Genomic DNA, 11,618 nt, shown 5'->3' on the forward strand with positions numbered 1-11,618 from the left:
TATAACGTCCTGAAGAAGCGACATAAAGAAAAACGGGTGTTATGAAAGATTTGCTTGGAATACAGGGATTACGTTTGAATCCTGTTGGTTTTTTGCCGGTATTGCAGTATATTTTCAAGGGCTATCCAAAAGCAAAACTTTGCAATCCAAAGCTACTTCATAAATAACAGGCGCAGGATGTTAACGTCATTGCGACGAGTTTTATGTTAAATAATCAGCAAGCCCCTTTGACAAAGACAAACACGGTCACTGCAGACAGACATCCGTTGAAACTTTAGGCCGGAATGATGTCGAATGCCAAGTTTCTTTTAATTCTCCTGACGCTCCTGGACCTCACTACTGCAGGTATCTGTTCCATTAAACACAAAATGGTTTTCCAGTACTGCATCAGTTGAATCAATTGTCGCTCTTCGGTTTGTTCTCTTATTTCTTTCATAATTACATGTTGAATTATGGTGTTAGGTGTCTGGTTTTGCCTAGTTTGCAATTAACTAAAATGCGCTCTTATGTTACTTCCAGATGCACCAGATTCCTCTGTGAGCATCCGTCAATCTCCCCCAAAGGCAGTTATATCAAAGGGTTCAGACATCATTCTCTACTGCATTTTGCCCCTTTCCCATGATAATTCAGAGTTCGAGGTACGTTGGTGGAAACGGGGTGAGAATAAATTTCTGCAACCAGGAGTAGATAAAAGGAAACATATTGGTGTCATATCTAAAGGATCTGCTAACCTGGATCTGCGAAACGCAATGCTCCAGGACTCAGGAATCTACCACTGCACAGTAATCCGTCAGGGAGCATTTTATGGAAATGGAACAGGAACTAATCTAACTGTCTGCAGTAAGTGACGGGGTAATGGGAATATTCAAAACGCCTTGTTGTCATAGATTTATTGTGCGGCCTTTCACTCTACAAATCACGTTATATTGTTTACTTACAATGCTTACTTCAGATTTCTTATCTCGAGACCACCCCGCTTACATTAAAACATTGCACTCAACTGGATAATTAAATGGCAAAGTTTAATGTTTCTTTTACTTTGCTATATAAATCGCCATGATATTAACCCAGGTGAGAAATGGGTTCTAAATGCAGACTCTGGAAAACAGAATTTGAACAGACTTGGTTTCAGATACATGACCTTGTGAAGCCGAATGTTAACGGATAGGTCTAAACGCTAGCGTTCACTTCAAATTTCTTAACTCAAGACCACCCTAAGCCCGCGGTGATCCAAGGAGACAAAACTTTTGGTTGTCTGTCCTGGCGACAGCTTCAGATTTTTCGATGACCCAATTGAGTCATCTTCTCTTCTTCTTAGTATCTAATGTATTGATTCTCCATCTGTGCGGGCTCCATGATATCGACTATGATTCTCCTGTCTTTATAATTATTAGGCTGATTGCTTATTTCTCTCCTTAGGATCGCAGTAAAACAGTAATGTATTATCAATCAGGCATCAAGTGAGAATGCCATTCTTGTCCTTTTAATCTCAACATTTATCCAGCGACCTGATTTTTCCATTTTTTTTTGTTTGCAGTTTCTCCAGCTCCAATAAAGATTTACACAAAGCCACGCAAGGACAATTCATCGAAGTCTCTGACTCTTGTGTGTCAGACGAGTGCGTTCCATCCGGGCGATTTTACTCTCGTTTGGTATAAAAATGGCACCGCAATCACACCGGCGATAATTAAAAAACAGAACGCTGAAGGACTGTATCAAGCTTTCAGTTCTTTGGAAGAGGCGCAACCTGAGCGGACCGAAGTTGTCTACATCTGTTTGGTAATACACATCTCCCTTCGGACTCCCGCCATTGCTATCCACACTGTGACAAATACCTACTCAGGTATGAGGCCAACAGACCTAAAAGTCAGCTCAACAATTTGTAAAATTTAGGAAAAAGCTGCATTTAAAGTTCGTTGACATTAATAGTGTTTTAAAAAAGGTTTCGAAATTGAACGATAGGAAATCCTAAAATCAACGTTAAGTTTTAATGTTTCCATGTAAAATTTTATTGCCCACGCTCATTGTCAAAACAAATTGACATCAGTATCATCCAACAGTCTGTGAGCACTCAGGTCCAGGCAATTTCTATATTCATTCCAATTATTGGTCTAATTCATATTTAACATTTACATCACCAATTTCTTAACTGACCATATACTTGCTTTTTTATTAGTGCTTCTAAGAGAAGCTGCCAAATATATCATTTGTTATCCGCACTGTCATTATGTCAGAAGGTAGTCTTGTGGGCAAGATGTATTGCAATTTTTTTCTTGGGAGGGATAAAGAAACACATGAGAGGAAATATTAAACTGATAAGGGCTGATCCGTGATTCATTACAATCATGGATGATCGTCCAAACAAGTGCCTTTGCCCACACGTTTGTTATATCCCTTCATATCTTTGCCGTTTAGAAACTTGTCAATCTTTAATTTACACACGCTCATATATATGCTTCCACAGTCTGGGGTAGGCAATGCCACAGGCGCAAATCCTTCTAAAAAAAGGATTTCTTATCTCGGTACAAGATGACTTTACCCGTGTGCCCTGGTTCTCCAATCCCCAACTATGGGAAAAACGTTTTGTTATTCACCGTTTTCTTTTCCTTAAGTGATTGGTAGTTTCCAATGAGATCACCCTTATTTTGTGAAACGCTGGAGAGTACAAGCTCATTTTTCTCAATCTCTCTCCACAGAACAATTCTGCCAACCCAGGAACAAGTCCAATGAACCTTTGTTGCACTCAATCCATTGCAGTAATATTCTTTGTACGATCAGGGGATCAAAGACACGCACATTACTCCGGGCGTGATCTAACCATGGTTCTGTAATATTGATGCAAACCTTTGCTAATCCTGTACTCCAGTCCTCTAGTGATATTGACTAACATGCATTCGTCTGGCTAATTGTTTATTGTTCACCCGTACGAGCATTAAGTAATTTATCGTTGAAGTCAGATAGACCCGCTTGAAATCTTCAGCGTACTATACAGTGTAGCATGATATCTTGCCATTTAAGAAGTACTCTGTACAACTGTTCCTCTTACTAAGGCGACACATGTTTCCATATCATCTTCTATCTCTACTCACCACGTCTGTCCAAATATGCTTGAAATTGCTTTGCATCGTCCTCACAGCACACATTCAGGTTTCGCTGACATTTTAATTTCTCGTTGTACTTTCGGTAGGTGTATTAGAATATATCTGAAACTTCTGAATACTTCTTCAATGGATGCCATCATTCCAAACCTTCTTTGTCAATGCTTCAACCCACCAAATTTTAGTTGTTTGAATTTAATACCTCGTCTCAAATACCTCACTTTCAAACATTGTATAGACACATATATATAGACTACTAGTCACTCATCTCTCAAGATACTTTTACAGCAGGGTTATGCATCATACCTTTTCTACATAACACGAGATGTAAAATATCGGGGTCCCCAGGTGTTTCTCAATACTGCTCCCCAGAAGACCATGCAAAACACATTCACAGCCTTAGTGATGATTAAGTTTTCCAGTCTGTCTATAGATTGAAGTCACCAATGTGCAGACCTTTGATGCTGGGAGGCATTTTGTGCTACTAATTTCACTTGCAACCCAGGCCTGTGACACTCGTAACGGCAATCCATTCGTTCATTCCGAACCATTTTTTTTTCTGGAATTAACAAACAATGGTGTGGTAAGGCGCAAGTCTATAAGGAGAATGCCTTGATTCAGCCCATTATACTCCACAATATTGAGATCGCATGTCAGTCAAATGAATACAATCCATATTTTTCTTAGCAATAGCGAAACTAATATCAATGCATTATCACTACTTCTTCTCACCATTACCTCTCAAGCCATTGATTAGACCAGTGGAAAAGGGAATTTTCCCTTGCATATTGTTCTGGTCTCATGTATCAGAAATAAGGTGGGTGAACTTAAGGTGTGGATCGGTACCTGGGACTATGATGTTGTGGCCATCACGGAAACATGGATAGAAGAGGGACAGGAATGGTTGTTGGAGGTTCCTGGTTACAGATGTTTCAGTAAGATTAGGGAGGGTGGTAAAAAAGGAGGGGGTGACGTTGCTAATTAGAAATTGTATAACGGCTGCTGAAAGGCAGTTCTTGCCTTTGGAGGTAGTATGGGCTGAAGTCAGAAATAGGAAAGGAGCAGTCACCTTGTTGGGTGTTTACTATAGGCCCCCCAATAGCAGCAGAGATGTGGAGAAACAGATTGGGAAACAAATTTTGGAAAGGTGCAGAAGCCACAGGATAGTAGTCATGGGCGATTTCAACTTCCCAAATATTGATTGGAAGCTCTTTAGATCAAGTAGATTGGATGGGGTGGTGTTTGTGCAGTGTGTACAGGAAGCTTTTCGAACTCAGTATGTAGATTGTCCGACCAGAGGGGATGCCATATTCGATTTGGCACTTGGTAATGAACCGGGACAAGTGATGGGCTTGTTAGTGGGTGAGCATTTTGGTGATGGTCACCACAATTCTGTGACTTTCACCTTGGTTATGGAGAGAGACAGGTGCGTGCAACAGGGTAGGTTTTACAATTGGGGGAAGGGTAAATCTGATGCTGTAAGACAGGATCTGAGGAGCATATGTTGGGAGCATAGGCTGTCAGCGAAGGATGTCGTGGAAATGTGGAACTTTTTCAAGGAACAGATACGACGTGTCCTTGATATGTATGTACCTGTCAGGCAGGAAAGAGATGGTCGTGTGAGGGAACCTTGGTTGACGAGGGAGGTTGAATGACTTGTAAAGAGGAAGAAGGAGGCTTACATAAGGTTGAGGAAACAAGGTTCAAACAGAGTGTTGGAGGGATACAGGAGCTGAAGACAGGGATTAGGAGAGCTAAGAGAGGGCATGAAAAATCTTTGGTGGATAGGATCACGGATAACCCCAAGGCATTTTATGCGTATATGAGAAACATGAGAATGACGAGAACGAGGGTAGGTCAGATCAAGGACAGTAGTGGCAGACTTTGTGTTGAGTCGGAAGAGATAGGAGAGGTCTTGAATGAATACTTTTCTTCAGTATTTACAAATGAGAGGGACCGTATTGTTGAAGAGGAGAGTGTGAAACGGATTGGCAGGCTAGAAGAGATACTTGTTAGGAAGGAAGATGTATTGGGCATTTTGAACAACTTGAGGATAGACAAGTCCCCCGGGCCTGTCGGGATATATCCTAGGATTATGTGGGAAGCAAGAGAGGAAATTTCAGAACCGTTGGCAATGATCTTTTCGTCTTCACTGTCAACGGGGGTGGTACCAGGGGACTGGAGAGTGGCGAATATTGTGTCCCTGTTCAAAAAAAGGGAATAGGGATAACCCTGGGATTTACAGGCCAGTTAGTCTTACTTTGGTGGTAGGCAAAGTAATGGAAAAGGTACTAAGGGATAGGATTTATGAGTATCTGGAAAGACACTGCTTGATTAGGGACAGTCAGCACGGATTTGTGAAGGGTAGGTCTTGTCTTACAAGTCTTATTGAATTCTTTGAGGAGGTGACCAAGCATGTGGATGAGGGTAGAGCAGTGGATGCAGTGTACATGGATTTTAATAAGGCATTTGATAAGGTTACCCATGGTAGGCTTATGCGGAAAGTCAGGAGGCATGGGATAGAGGGAAATTTGGCCAGTTGGATAGAAAACTGGCTAACTGGTCGAAGTCAGAGAGTGGTGGTAGATGATAAATATTCAGCCTGGAGCCCAGTTACAAGTGGAGTTCCGCAGGGATCAATTCTGGGTCCTCTGCTGTTTGTAATTTTTGTTAATGACTTGGAAGAGGGAGTCGAAGGGTGGGTCAGTAAATTTGCAGATGATACGAAGATTGGTGGAGTTGTGGATAGTGAGGAGGGCTGTTGTCGGCTGCAAAGGGACTTAGATATGATGCAGAGCTGGGCTGAGGAGTGGCAGATGGAGTTCAACCCTGTCAAGTGTGAGGTTGACATTTTGGAAGGACAAATAAGAATGCGGAATACAGGGTTGACGGTAGGGTTCTTAGTAAGGTGGAGGAGCAGAGCGATCTTGGGGTCTATGTTCATAGATCTTTGAAAGTTGCCACTCAGGTAGATAGAGCTTGTAAGAAGGCCTATGGTGTATTAGCGTTCATTAGCAGAGGGATTGAATTCAAGAGTCGTGAAGTGATGTTGCAGCTATACAGGACCTTGGTTAGGCCACATTTGGAGTACTGTGTGCAGTTCTGGTCGCCTCACTTTATGAATGATGTGGAAGCTTTGGAGGGGATGCAGAGAAGATTTACCAGGATGTTGCCTGGAATGGAGAATAGGTCGTACGAGGATAGGTTGAGAGTGCTAGGCCTTTTCTCATTAGAACGGTGAAAGATGAGGGGTGACTTGATAGAGGTGTATAAGATGATCAGGGGAATAGATAGAGTAGACAGTCAGAAACTTTTTTCCCCGGGTACAACAGAGTGTTACAAGGGGACATAAATTTAAGGTGAAGGGTGGAAGGTATAGGGGGGATGTCAGGGGTAGGTTCTTTACCCAGAGAGTGGTGGGGGCATGGAATGCGCTGCCTGTGGGAGTAGCAGAGTCAGAATCATTGGCGACCTTTAAGCGGCAATTGGATAGGTACATGGATGGGTGCTTAAGCTAGGACAAATGTTCGGCACAACATCGTGGGCCGAAGGGCCTGTTCTGTGCTATATTGTTCTATGTTCTATGTTCTATGTCATTCTTTGCGGGATGTAGTTAGTTCGGACACTAGATCTATAAAGTTAAATTGTTTTAAAAAATGGTAATCTGAGAATATGTTGCATAGCTGCATACATACGATCAGTACTTGAACCAGCAAATTATCTCGAGATTTCTTTTTCGGCAACGACAGGTGTAAATAACAAATTAAACACTAATCGTTTTGATCTTGCAGATCTCAATGATAAATATCAGTTTATCTGGATGTCTGGATATGTGATGGGTGGACTGGCAATTCTGGTATTCATCATCGTTGTTGGGATCAAAATCTGTTCAAAAAATAACGGTAGGTATGACCTTAATCCTTTGATAATTATATAGATCATCAGAAAGGTCGGAAGAGTGTCTGAAGGGTATCACGTGGGAATGGCGATTGGATGATATGCAAAGGAAACCGTTTGCTGGAGCTCGGGACTAAATTTAGAATTCATAATGGAAGGATCGTCACAAAATGAAAATGAAAAATCTGGTTATTGGATATTACGAACGGAAATTTCCACATTCTAAGTATGGGAATCTTAATTTGATATGTTCTTTCAGTTTGTCTAGTTCGTCATCTTCTGTTATGTTCTTCCAACTAATCATGGAGGGATTCAGATTTCCGATGGAATTCTGAATCTGTAAGCTTCCTAATGAACTGCACATGAGATTGCCATATGCTCACCTGGAATTGCGAAATGTGGTCTTAAATACAAAATCCAAATGCTTAATTAAAGATCTGAGGAAGCTGCGAGTCAGGAAGGCATTGTTATCTTTGTGAGAAAAATTTGCCCGACATCATTAGCGCCATTGTTGGCATCCTTTTAACCTATTGGTTCTTTACAGTTACAGACTTGGAACCACGAGGTCACAGTATTGCAGTGCTCATGCTACTGGACGAGTAATCCAAAGTTCTAGATCTTAATCCACTTAAAACTTAGATAAACTTTTGGCCTCAGTAAGAGATTATTAATTTTAGGGGCTGTCACAAAACGCCAAGTAAAAGATCATCTCAACTGTTTAGCAGATACTGAACTATGTGTAACGCCAGTCAGAAGGCCCTTTGGTAATGGGCCTTCAAAATGGTGATGCAGGCCGCGTGGTTGTGTTTTGATAAGTGCGACTAAAGATCGACAGTAAGTATCTTTGCCAGTGCTCTCCCTGTCTTGAGAATGAATTATGCAATAATTTTATCTACCATTCTTTCCATGTGCTTACTATTTTTATTAAATCCACAAAACATGGCATAGCCCTCTCCTTTGCATAGGAAAGATCTTATATACAGTGTGTGCCCACGTAGCTCATTACCTTAGCAATGGAAAGCCAGTCTTATTTATTTATTCATTCATTTTGTGCGATGTAGGCATCTCTGGCTGACCAACATTTATTGCTTGTCCCTAGATGGCCTTGAGAAAGTGGTGTCCACCTGCTGTGGGCTGACCCATTATGACATTAGGGAGGGAATTCATTCGGGAGGACCCAGCAACAGTGAATAAATACCGATATATTTCCAAGTCAGGGTGGTGAGTGGCTTGGAGGGGAACTACAGGGGTTGATGTTCCCATCTATCAGATGCCCTTATCCTTCTAGATTGAAGTGGACATGGGTTTGGAAGGTGCTGTCTAAAGATGTTTGGTGAATTTCTGCAGTGCATATTGTAGATGGTGCACACTGCTGCTATGAGCATAGGAGGTGCAGGGAGTGGATGCTTGTGGATACAATGCCAATAAAGCAGGCTACTTTCTTCTGGGTTTTGTCAAGCTTCTTGAGTGTTGTTGGGGCTGCTCTCATCTGGCTAGTGGGGAGCATTTCATCGCACTCCTGATTTATGCCTTGGCGATGAGGGCAGACGTCGGGAGTCAATAGGTGAGTTAGTCATCGCAGTATTCCTAGCCTCTGACCTGCTCTTGGAGCCATTGTATTTATCTGGTGAGTTCAGTTGAGCGTTCGTTAGACCAAAGTTTGCACTTCATTGGTGACCAAAATTGGTCAGAGCATTCAATGGTCTGAACTGAACGACGAGCACATTCTATATTTTGTTTGGTTCCTCATATCTTTTATGATACTGCATTACACCTGAGTTTTACATCTTGTAGTTTACCCATTGCTGATCTGCATTGAATTTCCATATTTCTAGCATGGTCTACTAAATGCTAGATAACTTACAAATTCTAAATTTCCAATCTGTTTGAATGGAGTGTATGGAATCAGTTTTACTCATATTTAATGGAGCTCCCAGCTCGCTATTTATTTCATGTATATAATCATGTAAAAGTCTACCTTTCGATGGAAATACTTCTGAATACACAAATTGTAATCAGTGAACCTAATTCAATTGCACTATTTTGCCAGGTAAAAAAGAAAATGTAACAACTGTGAATTCTTATGATGAGCAGGTAAGCTGATGTTATTTGTCACAAGAAATGGATTCCAATTTATATATACCTTGTTAAAATGGAAATGTTTCATCACAGGCTTTCTCAACAAGTACTTGCTTATCGTTGATGTGATGTTCAAAGTAATTTGAAATTTGATTAAGATAGCTGAGTGATGAGGAAACGATTGGCAACTTTAACATTGTGAAGCTCTGCAATAAGGAGACGAACCCTGGCCAAGGGTTAATTTTGCAGCATTTGGTAAATGACTAAAATACTGAAACTGCCTCTCGTTTAAAAATATCTATGATACTATTGTGGTGAAAATCTATAAATGAAATATCAGTTACAATAGGCACCGTATTACTGTCCTCATCATCAACAGACGTTTACACATACAGTATTAACCGTTGCTTCTGCATCAGTTGATAGCCCAGGCACCTTTATGTTGACTGTCTAAGCATCAGTCTCTAACTGTTAAAATCAATTAACTAACCAGCTGACAAACCGCCTCCTTCTTGTCTCATGCAGCCGGTTGCGACCCAAAACGTGATTTATACTGCAGTAGATTTGAAAAACACCAATAAAACTTCAAGAGGTCGAGATGACCAAGACGCGACAGCGTACGCTCAAGTGAAGCTCAGAAGTTCATAAAGGAAATGTTGATGCCCCGTGAAAAACCGATAATCATACTACAGCAGAGTGTTTGAAGATTCTGTGTCTTTCATAGTGCATTGTCTCTAAAGCTTCATGTAATTCTGATGAATGCATTGAGCTGGACTCAGAAATTGCAAAATCAATGAACCAACAATACTTTCAAACGTCGGTTGTTCATGTAAAGCAGGGGACTGGTCGAATAAGGTAACATATTTGACTCCAGAATTCTCTGGATTTGAGAAATCCGAACAAACTACAGAGAGACAAAAAAACTAAGGAAGCATAGAATTTGTCGAGAAAATCCAAAGCAGTCAAGACAGTTTACAGAGAATCAGAAACTGAAGGGCGCTGCAATCTTGAGTGCACAAAACCGTTATTCTTGTTTCACAAACCGTGACTTGTTTCATATTATTCCATTTGCGATGGAATTGACACCTGACGTGCTATGAGTGAGCCCGGGATCCGCACTGACAGTTTAGCTCTTTTAAAATGAAGGCATAAATTGTCCCCCTGCGTGTATCCAATTATTGAGATGTAGGACATTTGAACGCTATAGAATGTAAAACAGCCATTGCGGTTTTAAATTATTTTGTAATTATTAGTCAGCTATATACATACTTACAATAAAAATTGCTTTCAATATAAATCTGCATTGAAACATATTTACAAAGTCGTACTATTATATACTTACTGTCATGCTGCGTCTACATTTTATCATGCACACGAATAGATTCCTTCCTTCTAGTTCCAAATCGACCTTAATGCAACGTGTATTTTCTTTCAGAGAACGCAAGAACAGAAAATTGTATTTGAACTTCATAAATTATGTCACAGCGTCCGATTTTCATTCAGGGCGATCGTCCTGGTTTAGAAATAAAGCATTTCCCTCCATAATCTGAGTGAAGCTTATTTCTCAATGACACGTACACAGCTGAGCTCTGGGTTGGCTTGCCATTTCATTTGGAAACATTATTGCTAGTCTTTGCGTATTCGAGTATAATCTTGTGGCTTCCATAATTCGCAACAGGCCGTTAACTTCAACTAAGAGAAGGGTTCCGAAAGAAATAATGAGAAGTTATTCGGGGTATTATAAATTAATGAATGAGAAAACGTGCTAAACTAATTACATCCTCGTTGTAGAAAATAAAACACATCAAATTGTTACTTTAATGTTTCATGGTCTGTCAATTAATGCATGTAGGTTTTTGTTGTGAACCATTTCTTCTATTACTGAGTCTGGTGCCAGAAATGCTATAAAGCAGGGTTCAAAATATTGAGTTGAGTCTAAGTTGGGAGTAACTTGACTAATTTATATGACCAGGCATTACTGCAGCTAGTGAGGGGAGGAAATTAGCCAACTAGGCCAGAAGATTAAATATATTTAGGGCCTGATTTTTAACTTTCTGTGGATGAATAGATTCTGTGACAGCTTATGTTTGACTCTAACTTGAAAAAAAAAGCAAATTATGTAAATAGTTGGCTAATGCTTTAGGTACGGTTATCACTGGTTCGTTATTGAATCTGTGTAATACCGAAAAAGGAATATATGTGCAATACCAAGTATTTTAAAGACTAAGACCACGACAGCATTGAGGTAAAAACAATGACTGCAGATGCTGGAAACCAGATTCTGGATCAGTTGTGCTGGAAGAGCACAGCAGTTCAGGCATAGAACCCAGCTATTCTTTTGGTAGACATTGCGCCATTGCTTGTATTCACGTGAAACACAGTGTTAAATAATTTGTCCTGCAACTTATCTTCACAATATTTGATATTATCTCTGCCATGCAATTACTTTCGACTAAGAAATGTATTTTTAAGCAATATAATCAGCATACGGATTCACGTTCACACACACCCGTGGCATGTAGGAAGAGTGCGGTAATTCTTTAC

The 11,618-nt window shown here is 40.5% G+C and overlaps 1 protein-coding gene across 1 annotated transcript; it reads left to right on the forward strand.

The window, feature by feature from the left end:
- Window positions 1–215: 215 nt before the first annotated feature.
- LOC122558632 (immunoglobulin lambda-1 light chain) lies at window positions 216–10,619 on the forward strand. The gene is made up of 6 exons (XM_043707429.2): window positions 216–345; window positions 520–840; window positions 1,538–1,843; window positions 6,890–7,000; window positions 9,046–9,089; window positions 9,600–10,619. The coding sequence occupies exons 1-6, from the start codon at window positions 285–287 to the stop codon at window positions 9,720–9,722; spliced, it is 966 nt and encodes a 321-aa protein (XP_043563364.2). The 5' UTR covers window positions 216–284; the 3' UTR covers window positions 9,723–10,619.
- Window positions 10,620–11,618: the final 999 nt, after the last annotated feature.

Source organism: Chiloscyllium plagiosum, unplaced genomic scaffold (genome assembly GCF_037043375.1).
Source record: "Chiloscyllium plagiosum isolate Xiang-an unplaced genomic scaffold, Cpla_swu_hap1 HiC_scaffold_17, whole genome shotgun sequence".
NCBI lineage: Eukaryota > Metazoa > Chordata > Chondrichthyes > Orectolobiformes > Hemiscylliidae > Chiloscyllium > Chiloscyllium plagiosum.

What these genes read in the sequence shown, in the direction of transcription:
- LOC122558632 (XM_043707429.2), top strand. Translation starts at nt 285, where the DNA reads ATGATGTCGAATGCCAAGTTTCTTTTAATTCTCCTGACGCTCCTGGAC. An exon ending in AACTAATCTAACTGTCTGCA is followed by an intron (nt 841 to 1,537) that starts GTAAGTGACGGG and finishes TTTTGTTTGCAG; the next exon opens with TTTCTCCAGCTCCAATAAAG. An exon ending in TGTGACAAATACCTACTCAG is followed by an intron (nt 1,844 to 6,889) that starts GTATGAGGCCAA and finishes TTGATCTTGCAG; the next exon opens with ATCTCAATGATAAATATCAG.